Here is a 17428-nt window from a genome sequence, read left to right on the forward strand (position 1 = left end):
CCGTCCGCTGCGCTCCAGTCGCCGCTCAGCAGCGCTCGTTCCCCGCAGACGTCATGGCACCAGTCCCCCGGACGCTCGCGCTCCTCCTCGTCGCGGCCGCGCTCCTGCTCGCGGCGCGCGCGGCCCCGCTCAATGACACGTGAGTCACAACAACAACAACAACAACAACAACAACACCAACAGCACTCTGCGTGTTGGTCTGCGCCTGGAGACGCCAAGTGCGCACGCGCGCGCCAGTGTTTTTGTAGGAGACGCACGTGATGAAGTAAAACGTTCATTTGTTTTAAGTCTTGTTGTTTGCTCTCAATAAAGAGCAACGCAGAGTGTTGGCCTTAAGGTGCTGTTACGCAATCTGTAGACAAGTGCGCGTGCGCGTGCGTCCTTCTGCTGCTACTTAACCATTTGATGAATGAGCTGCTCTTCTCTGCTAAACCTTTGAGAAATATGACAAAGTCAAGTTAATCTACTAACCCCTCTACTGGTGACCAGTTAATCTACTAACCCCTCTACTGGTGACCAGTTACAATCTACTAACCCCTCTACTGGTGACCAGTTACACTCTACTAACCCCTCTACTGGTGACCAGTTAATCTACTAACCCCTCTACTGGTGACCAGTTACAATCTACTAACCCCTCTACTGGTGACCAGTTACACTCTACTAACCCCTCTACTGGTGACCAGTTAATCTACTAACCCCTCTACTGGTGACCAGTTACAATCTACTAACCCCTCTACTGGTGACCAGTTAATCTACTAACCCCTCTACTGGTGACCAGTTACAATCTACTAACCCCTCTACTGGTGACCAGTTAATCTACTAACCCCTCTACTGGTGACCAGTTACAATCTACTAACCCCTCTACTGGTGACCAGTTAATCTACTAACCCCTCTACTGGTGACCAGTTACAATCTACTAACCCCTCTACTGGTGACCAGTTAATCTACTAACCCCTCTACTGGTGACCAGTTAATATACTAACCCCTCTACTGGTGATCAGTTAATCTACTAACCCCTCTACTGGTGACCAGTTACAATCTACTAACCCCTCTACTGGTGACCAGTTACAATCTACTAACCCCTCTACTGGTGACCAGTTAATCTACTAACCCCTCTACTGGTGACCAGTTACAATCTACTAACCCCTCTACTGGTGACCAGTTACAATCTACTAACCCCTCTACTGGTGACCAGTTAATCTACTAACCCCTCTACTGGTGACCAGTTACAATCTACTAACCCCTCTACTGGTGACCAGTTAATCTACTAACCCCTCTACTGGTGACCAGTTAATATACTAACCCCTCTACTGGTGACCAGTTACAATCTACTAACCCCTCTACTGGTGACCAGTTAATCTACTAACCCCTCTACTGGTGACCAGTTCCAGGAACTTGGTGTCCAGGTCTGTGCTCTGTTTCACAAACACAACTCTCCATGTTCACTCAGTTCTGACCTTTGTTTTGTGTGTTCTCTGCTCTGTGTTTACCTTGTTTGAATATATATTTAACCCCCTAAATCCTCATCATAAACCCTAAGCCCTAATCATATTTATTGTTAGAGTTTTGTTTAGAGGATGTACATGGGGATTATATATTATTGTAGACCTGATTTCTATGTTTATTTGGATTTATACCATGTTTTTTGGGGGGATTTGGGGGGGATTTATACAATGTATTTTTTCTTGATTTGTACCTTGTGGCCTGATATAAAAGGACCCCTATTTTAGGGCCCTTTTCATGGTTTTTGTGTCCACATCAGGTAACCTTTCATCGTTGTGAAACTTCCGCTCCGACATCAACATTCTCAGCAGCAGCAACCAGCTGAATGAAGTGTCCTTTATGTTTCATGGAAACCCCGTTAAATAACAACACACTTCCAATACGGATTAGCTTTTGTCTTTTTCAGTGGTGGGAAAAGTACTGGCAACAAAAGTAAAAGTACTGGTTTTGTGACGGATATTATTATATTTCTACAAATATCCTTTTTAAATGGAGTCAAGTATAAAATAGCAGAACATTAAAAAGCTAAATTAATGTACAAATGCATCAAAACTGCACCACTGGTGTTTTTTTTTTTTCCACATTTACAGAAACAAGTTGTAAACGCAACGCTGACATAATATAGGAACAATATTACAGACCATCACCAGGTCCCCGCTCATGTCCTCTTCCTCTACCTGCAGAGTGTTTGCGGTGACCGTGAGCTCCCTGGTGCGGGGCGGCCAGCGGGAGACCCTGTGCGCTCAGGTCCACGGGCCCACGGAGCCCGTGGACCTGACCGTGGTCCTGGAGACGAGCTCCAGCAGAACCGCCATCCTGGAGGAGGACGTCAGCGAGGACTTCTACCGCTGCTTAAGCTTCCAGGTCTGACCCGCACACTTCTTACGTGTGTTTTTGTCCCGCGGTGAAACGAGTCCAGGAGGTTCTCAGAACTCCATCCAACTAACGGGCCAATGCGGACAAGGAGGCGGTTCTGTTGCTGTTATGCAACTTACTGGAGGAGGGGGGGGTTCCATGGAAATGACCCGCGACCTCAATCAGCTTTGTGACAATAGCGCTGACTCTCTCTCTCCGTCCCCGAGACTGTTTGTCTGTCTGCAAACTAAACAAAGGCTGCTTTCTGCCAGAGGCCTAGATATCTACCTGCATTAATCTAGACCCCAACCACCAACCCCAACCTAACCCCCCCAACCCCAACCTACCCCCAACCTAACCACCCCCCAACCGCCAACCCCAACCTAACACCCCCAACCCCAACCCAACCGCCAACCTAACCCCCCCAACCCCAACCTACCCCCAACCTAACCACCCCCCAACCGCCAACCCCAACCTAACCCCCCCAACCCCAACCTACCCCCAACCTAACCACCCCCCAACCGCCAACCCCAACCTAACCCCCCCAACCCCAACCCAACCGCCAACCTAACCCCCCCAACCGCCAATCCCAACCTACCCTTAACCTACCCCCAACCTAACCCCCCCAAACGCCAACCCCAACCTAACCGCCCACAAACCTAACCCTTGCCAACCCCAATCTAAACCTCCCCCCCCCCAACCTAACTGCCCCACAACCTAACCGCCCCCAACCTTCAGTCTCACAACACACAAAATCCCCCTTCCACCAAATTTGGAAGCATTCCCTGTTGTATAATAGCAGCTCTATTAGCAGGTGACAACATCTCCATGTAAAAGCGTTCCTTCCTGTCTGACGGCTGCTCTTTCTGGTCGTCGTTTCTTTCTGCAGGTCCCGGCCGTGCTGTCCAAAACCGTGGCGACCATCAACGTCACCGTTCAGGGTGCCAGCGCCTCGATGAGCAAGAAGACCAAAATCCTCATCGAGCCGGCTGCCTTCATCCACGTCGTCCAGACGGATAAACCCGTCTACAAGCCGGGGCAGACGGGTGAGAGAGGAGCGCCTTGAGGGAGTTTAACGAGGCGGCGCTCCCCGCCGGGAGGAGAAACCAACACTCACTAATTCAGCTGCATTTGCACATTTCCGTGGTCTACATTATGACATCTGCATAACGCTGAGTCGCCTCTTTAGGAGCGCTGTCTGCGTTCAGCACACGGAGGAATGATGGTGGTTCAACAGTTCAGGAGGAAACACAGAAACACAATCAACAGCTCGCAGCTCTTTTTACGTGTAGTTTGTGTTTTTTCTTCATTTTAAGGAATTCTTCACTCACAAAACAACCTTTTTGTGTTGAAGTATGAATTAAAGTGAAAGGGCAAAAGCAAAACTACATCAACACATCCGTCTGCAAACTCTCAAGCAACTCATGAATAATAATAAAGTCTCAATTCTCAATTGATCACATGCGCTCTGAGTCCGTAGGAGAGAGCTGTAAATGGTTCATTTGATGGATGAGGGTTGGGTTATTGGATCATTCTGCACCAGAGCTGCTGAACGGGGTTTCATGTCGTTTTGCTGTTGTGAAATGTTCTGCAATTCATCAAGATGATTGATTCTCTGTGCAGGCGAGAGAGAAAAACATGTTTTTTATAACGAAATCAAGGTAACACGGGGGCGACTAGTCGGCCCGATGCCAAGCTCCTCCCACACGCCCCTGCATGGTCCATCAGGGTCGATCAGAGTCCATCCGGGTCCATCCGGGTCCATAAGGGTCCATAAGGGTCCACCAGGGTCCAGCTCCGACTGTCCGACCCTCCAGTGTTCAGTCTCTCTCACATTTTAAACCCTTTGTTGAAAACTTTCCCTTAATCCGCATTTCTGCACACCTTTCCCCAAAGGAATTACCCACAATTCATAGCAATATGATGTTAAACACCAGGTTACCAGTGGAAGCGTAAGCAAAAACTGGGGTACTTTGTGTGGTTGAAGTACATTTTTAAATGAAGACAAGGAATAACTTCAAATCCAAAGGTTAAAAAACAAATTTTTAAAGATTGATGTTGGCTTTGAATTGTGTTTTGATGCACTTCCCAGAATGCAACTTGATAGCGCGTCTCCGGAGCAGCGGCGTCTCGTCTGAGGAAGCGGTCGTAGTGATGTCATCGGGTTGTTTTGGCTTCCGCTCGGGGGATTCACAGAGAGCCTGTAGAACAAAGGCAGAGGGTTGAGTTGCATTGTGGGAAATGTAGTATTTATTTAGTGCCATCACACGTCGCTCAGCTGTTCTGGAGGATTTGATTTAAATGGATTATCCTGATTGTTTGTATTGCTGTTTGCTTTTTATATTTACAGAATAAATACTTCTTTTTCTTTGTCTTTTCTTTAAAGTCAAGTTCCGAATCGTCTCCTTGGACACGAACTTCATCCCTGTGGATCGAGTGGTGAGTTTTATTGATTTATTTATATATATAGTGTGTGTGCAGTGTGTGTGTGTATATGTATACGTGCGTGTGTATATATGTGTGTGTGTATATATATATATATATATATATATATATATATATATATATATATATATATATATATATATATATATATATATATATATATATATATATATATATGTATGTATGTATACAGTATGTGTGTATAGATAGATATAGACAAGTATATATTTATATACATGTGTGTGTGTGTATATATATATAAAACACACACGTGTGTATATATGTGATTACATATATATATATATATATATGTGTGTGTGTATATACACACACACACTATGATATCTACTGATGTCATTTGCTAAACTACAACCACGAAACGCATTATAAAGAAATATAATGCACATATATATATATGTGTGTGTGTGTGTGTGTGTGTGTTTTATTTATATATATATACAGTGTGTGTATATAGATATATATCTGTCCCTCCATAATGAGGATGAGGAGGATGATGATGATGTAGGATGTGAGTAATAACTCCAGCAGTGAACTTTGCAGTCTGGTGTTCCTCCCGAGCCGTCAGAGGCTGCGGGTCTATTTCGGTTCAGGCGGTGGGCGGTGACAGCAGCTGTTTGTTGCCGTAGAGACGGCGTGGGCGTGAGGCGCCGTGTGGAGCCGTGTGATAAACACGCTGTCGGGCTCATTTGGCAAACGCCGCGTCTGACCCAGAACATCTGAATCAATACGGCGCGCGGGGCCTTTCTCAGGTTTTGAAAACACGACTTTATTTAATTCATTAAAATGTGTTGAGGAAGGTTTCATACGCCGTCGTAGGAAACTATGAAGCTGGAGAGTTCTGACCTCAGCGCTTTATATTTGAACACGTTTATGTTGAAATCAGTGAACAGGAAGTGACCATATCTGGACTGAGGAGGAGTGACGTAGAGACCTGTCAATCACCTTGTAGCCCCGCCCCTAAAGCGTCCCCTGCTTTATGGTCTGTTTGACTCTAAATGACCATAATTTACTAAATGAACATCATGCTGTATTGAAGAAGACTTGAAACTATAGATTGAGACATAAACTCATGTTTACAATGTTTACTGAGGGAATACATCAAGAGAAGTAGAGTCATTTACATAGACTTCTATACAACCAGAGGAGTCGCCCCCTGGTGGTCAGGAGAGAGAATGCAGCTTTAGCACATGAAGCATAGACTTCTATACAACCAGAGGAGTCGCCCCCTGGTGGTCAGGAGAGAGAATGCAGCTTTAGCACATGAAGCATAGACTTCTATACAACTAGAGGACTCAGCTATTGTGAATGTTTCCAACTAAACAGTTCTTCTGTTTATTTAATATCTGTGGAGTTTCTGCTGGAGAAAGAGTTGTACTAGTTTTACTACTATACAAATACAGCGTATTAACTTGTGTATAATTGTTTTTTTCTTTTTCAGTACAAAATAGTGGAGCTCAAGGTAAGTTATTATTATTATTATTATTATTATCTGTTTGAACTACGGTCACATGACCTCATGTTAGCCTATAGAGGAACTCCACCACGGTCACATGACCTCACGTCTCCTCCACTGAGCTGAAGGAGGCCGAGTGTCCTCGTGAGGACGCTTAGTCGTCTCCTTTAGACTCTTTAAGAGGGGCGTTCACTGACCTCTTTTATAAATCAGAAACAGGAAGTGCAACAATTCTGACTCATGTCTGTGTTTCAGGACTCAGACAGAATAATTGAGGGCGTATAGTTTAGGCTGTGAATCGTTCAGGGATTTGTGGAGCAGTACAGCGACGCAGCTGTAGAAACAGTTTCCTTCCATGATGACGTGGATTAATTAAGCTTGATAATCTCAAATAACATTTGGATACATGGCTATTGTAAATATGTTTAAGTTTCATAGGAAGATAAGAGAGAGATTTTGATTTAAAATACGTGATATTCTTGCATTTGGTCACAAGCATTTAACAGGATTATTACAAAATTATCTGGTTTTGTTGGCTTATAAATTCCAAATTCTGTCTCACATGCACATTGGTGTGCCAATTGTATAATTATATGCACACACAAAATATAATTTTTAAGATCAAAATTATAAAGCCCTAATGTTCAGGATTTTAGAACCTTCGATTTTGGCGACCTCTAGTGGTTGTCCCAGGCACTGGAGGTTGCATTATAGTATTATGTCGTAGAAATGCAGTCTCTTTAGCTGGTGCTCTGCAGCATACAGCCGTCAGCGTTCCTCTTGGTCTTTCTTTAGGATCCCAACTCAAACCGCATCGCCCAGTGGTTGGATCAGACCGTCAGCGGCATCCTCGACCTCTCGCACCCCGTGATTCCTGAGGCGGTGCAAGGAAGCTACACCATCACCGCCAGGACGGACAAAGGAGAGAAAATAATCCACAGCTTTGACATCAAGGAATACGGTCGGCAGCAGTTTGCATGCAAAACAAATATTATAGTAATAATTTACCAAAACTTATCTTTTTTTTGAAAATTTTCATTCTGTTTCCGTTTTAGTTTTGCCAAAGTTTGAAGTAAAGGTTCATCTGCCCAGTGTGATTAGCATCCTGGACAAAGAGGCAATGCTGAAGATTTGTGGAAAGTGAGTTTCCCAAATTAACACGTTTTATTATGCTGAAAAAATTAATTCTCCTCACTCAGGAAACATAATCCGTAATGATACTACGGCTCTCGTGCATATTTCTTTAATTTACATCTGGAGGCATATCCATTGCCTCCAGATGGCTCTCAACATGGTGACCACTAAGACGGAGGCTGCAGCTAGCGGTGCTAACCGCAATAACGGTGGAAACAACTGCATTCTCTCTACTGACCACCAGGGGGCGGCAACTCTGGTTGTATAGAAGTCTATGCTTCATGTGTTAAAGCTGCATTCTCTCTCCTGACCACCAGGGGGCGACTCCTCTGGTTGTATAGAAGTCTATGCTTCATGTGTTAAAGCTGCATTCTCTCTCCTGACCACCAGGGGCGACTCCTCTGGTTGTATAGATGTCTATGCTTCATGTGTTAAAGCTGCATTCTCTCTCCTGACCACCAGGGGCGACTCCTCTGGTTGTATAGAAGTCTATGCTTCATGTGTTAAAGCTGCATTCTCTCTACTGACCACCAGGGGGCGACTCCTCTTGTTGTATAGAAGTCTATCCTTCATGTGTTAAAGCTGCATTCTGTCTCCTGACCACCAGGGGGCGACTCCTCTTGTTGTATAGAAGTCTATATAAATGACTCTACTTCTCTTGATGTATTCCCTCAGTAAACATTGTAAACATGAGTTTATGTCTCAATCTCTAGTTTCAAGTCTTCTTCAATACAGCATGATGTTCATTTAGTAAATTATGGTCATTTAGAGTCAAACGGACCATAAAGAAGGGGACGCTTTAGGGGCAGGGCTACAAGGTGATTGACAGGTCTCTACGTCACTCCTCCTCAGTCCAAATATGGTCACTTCCTGTTCACTTGTTGCAAAACAAAGAACATGGCGTCGGCCATAATCCAAGATGTCGTCACAATGACTTCGTCCACTTCTTATATAAAGTCTATGATTTTTACCACAATGTTTTTAGGGTTGATGCACAGAGCAGCCATCAAGGATTTTGAGGTCCAGGTTGGTCTAATAATGAATGACGTCTATTCAGCGATATTAACATGAAATCATCTCTCGTGCTTTCCCCCCCCTGCAGATACACTTATGGGAAACCCGTTGTGGGTTCAGCCAAGACAGAGATTTGTAGAAGAAACAGTCCGTATCGCTGGTATTCATCACACCAAAAAAAGGATGCGTGCCAGACGTATGAAATGACGGCGAGTACTCATAAGAACCCGTGACTTGCTGTAGGCACAGTCTTCTTTCGCAACATTGTTTTAATTGACTGGTGTTATTATCTTCCAGATGGATAAAAGCGGTTGCGCCACACAAACTGTGAACCTGAACGCATTTTTCCTCAACAAGACCATGTACATGGATAACTTTGAGGTGACGGCTGAACTGGAGGAGTACGGCACAGGTGGGTCCACCGAATACACCTCTGGGGTTGACCAGACCACTGAGTAATGGCCGCTGGTTCCTGATGATGTGTGTTCAATGCCACCCAGGGGTCGTTCTGAAAGGCAGTGGGCAGACCGGCTTCAGCTCGATCTTGAGGACGGTGACCTTTGAGGACAAACCTGCAGCCTACCAGCCTGGCATCCCATTGGAGGGGAAGGTAGTCCGTCTTTGAAGAATGTCCGCACAGCAAAACGTCTTTTATACAATATTTGTACGGACGTTCATGGTCCCCAGAGGGTGGAATCCAGCAGTAAAATAAGTTCTGAAGCACTGCGGACTTCTGTATAACGTTCTCAGAGTTTCCAGCACAGCGTAACGCCTCGCAGAGAGGAAGCTAATCGCAAGCTAATCCCAGTTAGTGCACACAACAGCATTTTAAGATTGCCCTATTGAAGTAATGAACTACGGTGACGATATTCACGATCCCCAGAGGATAAATCTGTGTTTTTGCTGACTCATTTCAACATGTCATCAATATTTCCACACAACTACGTCCGTGACAAGGTAGCATGACAAGTTGTCTATGAAATAGAGATCTTTTTGTCGTGCGCCTATCGGGCCATAAGTTCCAGCAGACGGCAGTACAATTTACTGATAACATGAAACTGATCACATTCTTGCTCCCCAGAGGATGAACCCTTCATATCTTGGACACGCCATTAGATAAACTCTCGTGCCACTTTTTTTGTTTGCACATAAGATATCTTGTACTATAAAGGGAAGATTTCCATGAATATCTCTGACCACATTCATGCTCCCAGGGGGAATTACCCCGTTAACCCTCGGGAGTTGGGGGTTATTTTCTCGATTTTACATAATTTCTTTAATTCACCTTTTTAAAGGCACTTGCATATGATAGATACTGATGTGTTTTACATCAAATATTGCAGAACAATCGCAGATCTCTATATAATGAGGTACCATTGTCCTAAGGCACAAGTGTAAAGAGATAATATGACCCTAAAACTGAAAAATTGACACTTGATTTTTTAAATTCGTTTTGAAAACATAACTTTACTCATGTGAACAAACTGCTTTGGTGCTTGGAATTGGTTTAACAAAGGTCTTAGGTTCACAAAAGCAGTGGAATATATGAATAAAATGGTAGACACATGTAAATAAATGTCTAAAACCAAATGTATTATTATCTGGTGGGGATGTGCTGGAGTGGCTGGCGGTGGTGATGTGTTGGCAGGCAGACGGACTGGAGGCTGCATGTTGTCCTCTGGACCCTGACAGCTGTGAATCCTCTCTGTAAAATAAATTCACTACTAGTCAGTATAAGTTCACTGAAAGAAAGTAACGATTACACACCGACACGTAACAAAGATCCAACACTGACTATGCTCAAGACACTGCATGAGCTATGTGCTAACGTTGCTAAGCTAACAGAGATCCAGCTATGCTCATGACATGAGCTAAAAATGCTAACGTTAACACTACAATAGTAATGATTACGTACTGTGCCGTGCCATTTTTCAAACACGTAACAGAGATCCAGCTATGCTCATGCATGAGCTAAAAATGCTATCGTAGCGTAAACACTACGGTAGTTACAGTCTTACAAACATGTAACGGAGATCCAACACTACTAGTCGTACTAAGTTACAGGGGGGCCGTTACTAACGTAAATATGCTATTGCAAAGTTCAGTAAATACACTTACCCATCTTCAAATGGATCCCTTTTATTGGCGTTGTCCTCTTCAACGCAGAAATGGAATCCTTCAGGCTCTGAAGCTCCAGTATAGCTTCGCTCAGGCTAAACTCCCTGCTCTCTCTTCTCTCTCTCACAGTGAAGCTTTGTACGCGTCATACGACACGTCGGTGTGTAGAACGCTCATATCTCGCTCTGTGAATTTCGTACGATCTCGCGGGCAGAAGGCAGAGGAAACAGAAATGAATTTTGGAGAAGTCTAATCATATTTCTGTGCAGAATTATCGCGAAGAAATTAATATTTACAAAACGTAAACATCGTATCCCGCGGATCCGCGGTCGCTGATTTCAAAGGGTCACTGACCAGCACCGCAAAGGTAGAGTTTTCATTCCTCCTGGAAATGCCGAAGAATGTTGTAAAATAATTAGCGTGTTGATCGAATGATTCGTCTGCTGAGGGCTAGCTTCTGTTTTCTGACTTTTTCGCAGGTCAAGTTGATCGGCGCCGACAACCAAGCCGTCGCCAACGAGGCGGTGTATCTGTCCGACGACAAGACTGTAAACACAACGGTCATCACGAACGAGAGGGGCGTGGCTTCCTTCTCTCTGGACACCGCCCTCTGGAACGGCACCGTGTTCATTAAGGTTGGTCCCTGCTGTTCCGATCGGTGTTCGTCAGAATACGATCCAAATCTGATTAATGAGACTTTCCACCACAATCGATCGCGTTGGAGGTGAACAACACGGCGCTACATTCGTGTTAAATGAATCCCCTTTTTGAGGACTGGTTTTAATGTGGGTTTGTTGGTAATAACAAGAGTGTTTGATGTGAAGTGTTTTGACCCAGTTGTTGTCGTTGTTGTTGCGTCAACAGGCGAGTTCTAGAAAGACGGAGGAGGCCGAGCGGTATTTGGGCAACGTGCGCCGACCGGAGTACAGGTCGGCCAACATCAAGGTCACACCATTTTACTCCAAGAGCAATAGTTTCCTGAAGCTCATGCAGGTAAACGGGAAGCTCGCCTGCGACAAAGATGCGACGGTGCACGCTCAGTACATCATCCAGGGGGAAGAGCTAAAGAAGGAACAGGAAGTTGTCGACTTCTTTTACCTGGTAAGACTTCTGTCATGTTTAAAGATCCCTTCGATCACGCGTGTTGCCTTCGTTACGCTAACGACTAGTTGAACAGTAATTGAGCCCTACGGTCCCCTGATCAGGGGACCCTTTTTATATCAGGAAAATCAAGAAAAAATCATGGTATAAACCCCCCAAAAAACATGTTAGGTATTATATTAAACATAAAAATTAGGGCTACAATAATATATAATCCCCATGTACAACCTCTAAATGCAACCTAAACAATAAATAGGATTAGGGGTTAGGGTTATTAGGGTTAGGGTGTGGGCTTAAAGGGTTAGAGTTAGAGAACTGCACCTATTTGTGTCCACTGAGTGTATATGATTGTAGTCCAGACATCTTTGTGATGCCGGTGTTATGTTTCTTTCTAGGTGATGTCCAGAGGTGGAATTGTGCAGCACGGCCGAGTCCCAGTGGCTGTTAAAGCAGGAACTGGTACAAACGAATGTTACTTTAAACTGCCATCTTAAAGGATTAGTCTGGTGATGAACTGCATTTCCCTTATTGTCAGCACAACCAACGACAAACCAACCAAGGCAGCTGTTTTTAAGCGGAAAAAGCTCAGATTAACCCATCGTGTGCCACTTGCCCAGCAAAGTGAACAACTATCCAGTGAATGTAGTGACATTTTTAACATCAGGAGTGGCGTCGGCCGTAATGCGATGGTGACGCCGAAATCGGACTTGATGCTTTAAAGATCAGTCCACAAACCAACATAGTACATTTTATTTGTGTTTTTATGTATTTTCATAGTTTCACAACAGTCTCATTTCTTTGCTTCCCTTTGTTTCCCGCTGCAGTCAACAAAGGAGAGCTGTCCGTGTCACTCCGCCGGGTTACAGACCTGGCGCCGGTCGCCCAGGTGGTGGTTTACGGCGTGATGCCCAGTGGAGCGGTTCTGGCCAACAGCCAGGACTTCCCCGTGCGGCTCTGCCTGAATAACAAGGTACGACGTGAATGACAGCTTTAAAAACGGACCATTGTTGATCCATACTGCCCCCTGTGGACACAGTGTAACGTTCACCATTACAGAGTAAATAACTACTCATTGACACTGGCTCTCCCCCCTCGGGCTCTATAACTGACACTGGCTCCGCCCCCTCAGACTCTACGAACTGACACTGGCTCCGCCCCCTCGGGCTCTACGAACTGACACTGGCTCCGCCCCCTCGGGCTCTACTAACTGACACTGGCTCCGCCCCCTCGGGCTCTATAACTGACACTGGCTCCGCCCCCTCGGGCTCTATAAGTGACACTGGCTCCGCCCCCTCGGGCTCTATAACTGGCACTGGCTCCGCCCCCTCGGACTCTACGAACTGGCACTGGCTCCGCCCCCTCGGGCTCTACTGACTGACACTGGCTCCGCCCCCTCGGCTCTATAACTGACTCTGGCTCCGCCCCCCTGTGCAGGTGTCCCTGAGGTTCTCCTCCCCCCAGGCGCTCCCGGCCTCCAGGACCCGGCTCAGCCTGCAGGCCGAGCCGGGCTCCCTGTGCTCCGTCCGGGCCGTGGACCAGAGCGTCCTGCTGCTGCAGCCGGAGCGCGAGCTCAGCGTGGACCACGTACGTGATGCTCGTCTGTCCCACGCTATGACCGGCGCCTGAACGGGGCGGTTTTACTGTAACAAGAGGAATGCCTTGATTTCTGAGTGTAGCGTTGACTAATAGCTAGCTAGTGTGCAAAGCCTCTCAAACTACATTTAGTTCATTTATTCTTTTATTTATTTATTTGTTTGAGATGATTTAAATGTGTATTAAGAACGTGTGTGTATGTGTGTGTGTGTGTGTGTGTGTGTGTGTGTCAGCTGTACAGCCAGCTGCCTCTCCAGAAGCTAACGGGCTACTCCTACGGCGTGGAGGACAACGAGCCGTACCTCTGCCTGGGCTCAGGGCTTCAGGAGCAGCTCTCAGACTACTTCAGGACGCCCGAACCGCAGAATGACGTCTACACCGTCTTCAAAGTAGAACACTTATATATATATATATATAAATATATTTATACGGTAGAAAATATGTTGACATTATCATATCATTTCTGTGTTCATCATCATACTCCTGACCTTACGATGGCTTCTCTTATTTATGTTTTATCATCTCTCCCTTTTTCCTTCTAGAAAATGGGAATCAAACTTTTGACCAACTCCGACGTGAAAGCACCTCGCGAATGCTACGAAAATATAGCTTTTGGCCATGCAGATTATCTTGGTATGTTTTATGATTTTTCCACTGATGTGTACCATATTTTGACCCTGGAACAACACGAGATGTACTGTAAACTTTAAGATATGGATATGGAATTCGAGGCTCTTGCACTTGATGACGCCGTCGTGGAGTCTTTTGAAGCAGCAGCACAGCCTGAGGAAAGAAAGACTGTTAGAACGTACTTCCCTGAGACCTGGATCTGGGAGCTGGTGTCTGTCGGGTAAGTTCAGTTGTGTAACCAGACTTTTTTTTTTTTATATTCAAGTCTTCCAAGACTCTCCGGTCTTGAAGTCCCGCAAGGTGTTGGTGGGAAATACTCTGAGACGTAAAGTAGAGAAGAAGGAGGAGACGGTCAGGACGTTCTTCCCTGAGACCTGGATCTGGGACCTAGTTCCTGTTGGGTAATAATCAGGGATCCACTCGTTAGACCTTGTTTCTGATTATCAGGCATTTGGGCATCTTCACAATGTTTACTGAAGTAAAGTGAGAAGTTTTCTCATCGACTTCTATGCAACCAGACAGCAACCTTCTCTCTCCTGACCACCAGAGGAGTCACCCCATGGTGGTCAGGAGAGAGAAGTGTATAGAAGTCTATGCTGCATGTGTTAAAGCTGCATTCTCTCTCCTGACCACCAGGGGGTGACTCCTCTGGTTGTATAGAAGTCTGTGCTTTATGTGGTAAATCTGCATTCTCTCTCCTGACCACCAGGGGGCGACTCCTCTGGTTGTATAGAAGTCTCTAAAAAAGAGACGTTACGGGAGTCTCCGTGCTACTTAAACCTCTTCTTGGTCACGTGACTCTCGTCCGTGTCGTCACAGAGCCGGCGGGTCGGTGGACCTGGAGAAGTCGGTGCCCGACACCATCACCAAATGGGCAGCCGGAGCGTTCTGCGTCTCGTCGGTGGGCTTCGGCGTGTCGCCCGGCGTCGGGCTCACGGCCTTCCAGCCGTTCTTCGTCAGCCTCACCTTGCCGTACTCCGTCATCCGAGGGGAGGCGTTCACCCTCAGAGCCACCGTGTTCAACTACCTCTCCAAGTGCATCATGGTAAATAACTTCAGATGCTCAGAACCCTGCAGCCCAAGGGTTCGATAGTAACGGACACTGAAGGGGCAGTTCATCTTGTGTCCCTTTGCATGAATATATATACATATATGTTTATTTATATATATATATATATATATATATATATATATGTATGTATGTATGTATGTATGTATGTATGTATGTATATATATATATATATATATATATATATATATATATATATATGTATATATATATATATATATATATATATATATATATATATATATATATATATATATATATATATATATGTATGTGTGTATGTATGTATGTATGTATGTATGTATATATATATATATATATATATATATATATATATATATATGTATATATATATATATATATATATATATATATATATATATATATATATATATATATATATATATATATATATATATATATATGTATGTATGTATGTATGTATGTATGTATGTATGTATATATATATATATATATATATATATATATATATATATATATATATATATATATATATATATATATATATATATATATATATATATATATATATATATATATATATGTATGTGTGTATGTATGTATGTATGTATGTATGTATGTATATATATATATATATATATATATATATATATATATATGTATATGTATATATATATATATATATATATATATATATATATATATATATATATGTATATATATATATATATATATATATATATATATATATATATATATATATATATATATATATATATATATATATATATATATATATATATATATATATATATATATGTATGTATGTATGTATGTATGTATGTATATATATATATATATATATATATATATATATGTATATATGTATATATATATATATATATATATATATATATATATATATATATATATATATATATATATATATATATATGTATGTGTGTATGTATGTATGTATGTATGTATTATATTTTAATGTGTGTGTCTGCAGGTGAACGTTACGCTGGCCGAGTCTGACCGGTACGACTTCAGGAGCTGCGACGGCTGCCGGTACCAAGTGTGTCTGTGTGGAGAGGACAGCAGGACCTTCTCCTGGATCCTAACTCCAACCGCTCTGGGTATTATAATACATAGTACATACATAGTATAATAATAATTACGATATTATTAAGAACTGTTAATAGCAATTATGAATAATTATTATAGTAACTATATTTAGAAATCATCTCATAACTCAAAGTTACAAAATGCTTTACAGTAAAAGCAAATAATATCCCATCCAACCAAAACTAATTATAATCAATGAGCTTTAAATTAGTGTTTTATTTCTCTCTCTCTCTCCACTAACAGAGACTTTAGTCCAGGTGACTGTAGTCCTGAAGACTTTAGTCCAGGTGACTGTAGTCCTGAAGACTTTAGTCCAGGTGACTGTAGTCCAGGTGACTGTAGTCCAGGTGACTGTAGTCCAGGTGACTTCAGTCCTGAAGACTTTAGTCCAGGTGACTGTAGTCCTGAAGACTTTAGTCCAGGTGACTGTAGTCCTGAAGACTTTAGTCCAGGTGACTGTAGTCCTGAAGACTTTAGTCCTGAAGACTTTAGTCCAGGTGACTTTAGTCCAGGTGACTGTAGTCCTGAAGACTTTAGTCCAGGTGACTGTAGTCCTGAAGACTTTAGTCCTGAAGACTTTCGTCCAGGTGACTTTAGTCCAGGTGACTTCAGTCCTGAAGACTTTAGTCCAGGTGACTTTAGTCCAGGTGACTTCAGTCCTGAAGACTTTAGTCCTGAAGACTTTCGTCCAGGTGACTTTAGTCCAGGTGACTTTAGTCCTGAAGACTGTAGACCTGAAGACTTTAGTCCTGAAGACTTTAGTCTTGAAGACTGTAGTCCTGAAGACTTTAGTCCTATAGACTTTAGTCTTGAAGACTGTAGTCCTGAAGACTTTAGTCCTATAGACTTTAGTCTTGAAGACTTTAGTCCTGAAGACCTTAGTCTTGAAGACTTTAGTCCAGGTGACTTTAGTCCAGGTGACTTTAGTCCAGGTGACTTCAGTCCTGAAGACTTTAGTCCTGAAGACCGTAGTCCTGAAGACTTTAGTCCAGGTGACTTTAGTCCAGGTGACTTTAGTCCAGGTGAGCTCCAACTGCTTCAAACCGATGAGAAAAGTACAGAAAAAACCTGTGTAATCGTGTCTGACTGAACAGTATTACACTTGACTGACTGGTATTAAACTGAAAGGTCTTAAACTTAAACTTGACTGACGGGTATTAAACTTGACTCACAAATGAAAAACGGGAATGGAATTCGTAGGGAGCTTTTTAGGAGCTCGTCAACCCGACTTAATAACCCCGTGAAGTATTAATGTCGTTTAAAACATTGATGTCTGTCGCTCGCATCACATCGTCTTCACGTCTTCATAATTAAACGCTGATGTTTGTTTCCGTCCGACGGAACGAGATAATTAACGCGTTGAGGCTGACGGCTGGAAGCTG

General features: G+C 43.4%; 1 protein-coding gene across 3 annotated transcripts in view; it reads left to right on the forward strand.

Moving 5' to 3' along the window:
* Positions 1–17428, forward strand: part of LOC306742425 (alpha-2-macroglobulin) — a 32054-nt gene continuing 14626 nt past the window's right edge. For 2 of the 3 annotated variants that reach the window (XM_079224805.1, XM_079224807.1), the window contains exons 1-20: positions 1–139; positions 2187–2367; positions 3248–3404; positions 4745–4797; positions 6263–6283; positions 7073–7238; positions 7333–7417; positions 8514–8634; positions 8723–8837; positions 8926–9035; positions 11023–11178; positions 11408–11644; positions 12040–12103; positions 12469–12614; positions 13079–13228; positions 13471–13626; positions 13780–13870; positions 13949–14087; positions 14687–14912; positions 15931–16057. In XM_079224805.1, the coding sequence (XP_079080931.1) occupies positions 54–139; positions 2187–2367; positions 3248–3404; positions 4745–4797; positions 6263–6283; positions 7073–7238; positions 7333–7417; positions 8514–8634; positions 8723–8837; positions 8926–9035; positions 11023–11178; positions 11408–11644; positions 12040–12103; positions 12469–12614; positions 13079–13228; positions 13471–13626; positions 13780–13870; positions 13949–14087; positions 14687–14912; positions 15931–16057 (2587 nt within the window). In that variant the 5' untranslated portion in view covers positions 1–53. Of the gene's footprint in view, positions 140–2186; positions 2368–3247; positions 3405–4744; positions 4798–6262; positions 6284–7072; positions 7239–7332; positions 7418–8513; positions 8635–8722; positions 8838–8925; positions 9036–11022; positions 11179–11407; positions 11645–12039; positions 12104–12468; positions 12615–13078; positions 13229–13470; positions 13627–13779; positions 13871–13948; positions 14088–14132; positions 14269–14686; positions 14913–15930; positions 16058–17428 lie in introns of all 3 variants that reach the window. The other variant, XM_079224806.1, reaches the window with a different exon arrangement.

The sequence above is a fragment of the Taurulus bubalis genome, assembly GCF_910589615.1.
Source record: "Taurulus bubalis genome assembly, chromosome: 10".
NCBI lineage: Eukaryota > Metazoa > Chordata > Actinopteri > Perciformes > Cottidae > Taurulus > Taurulus bubalis.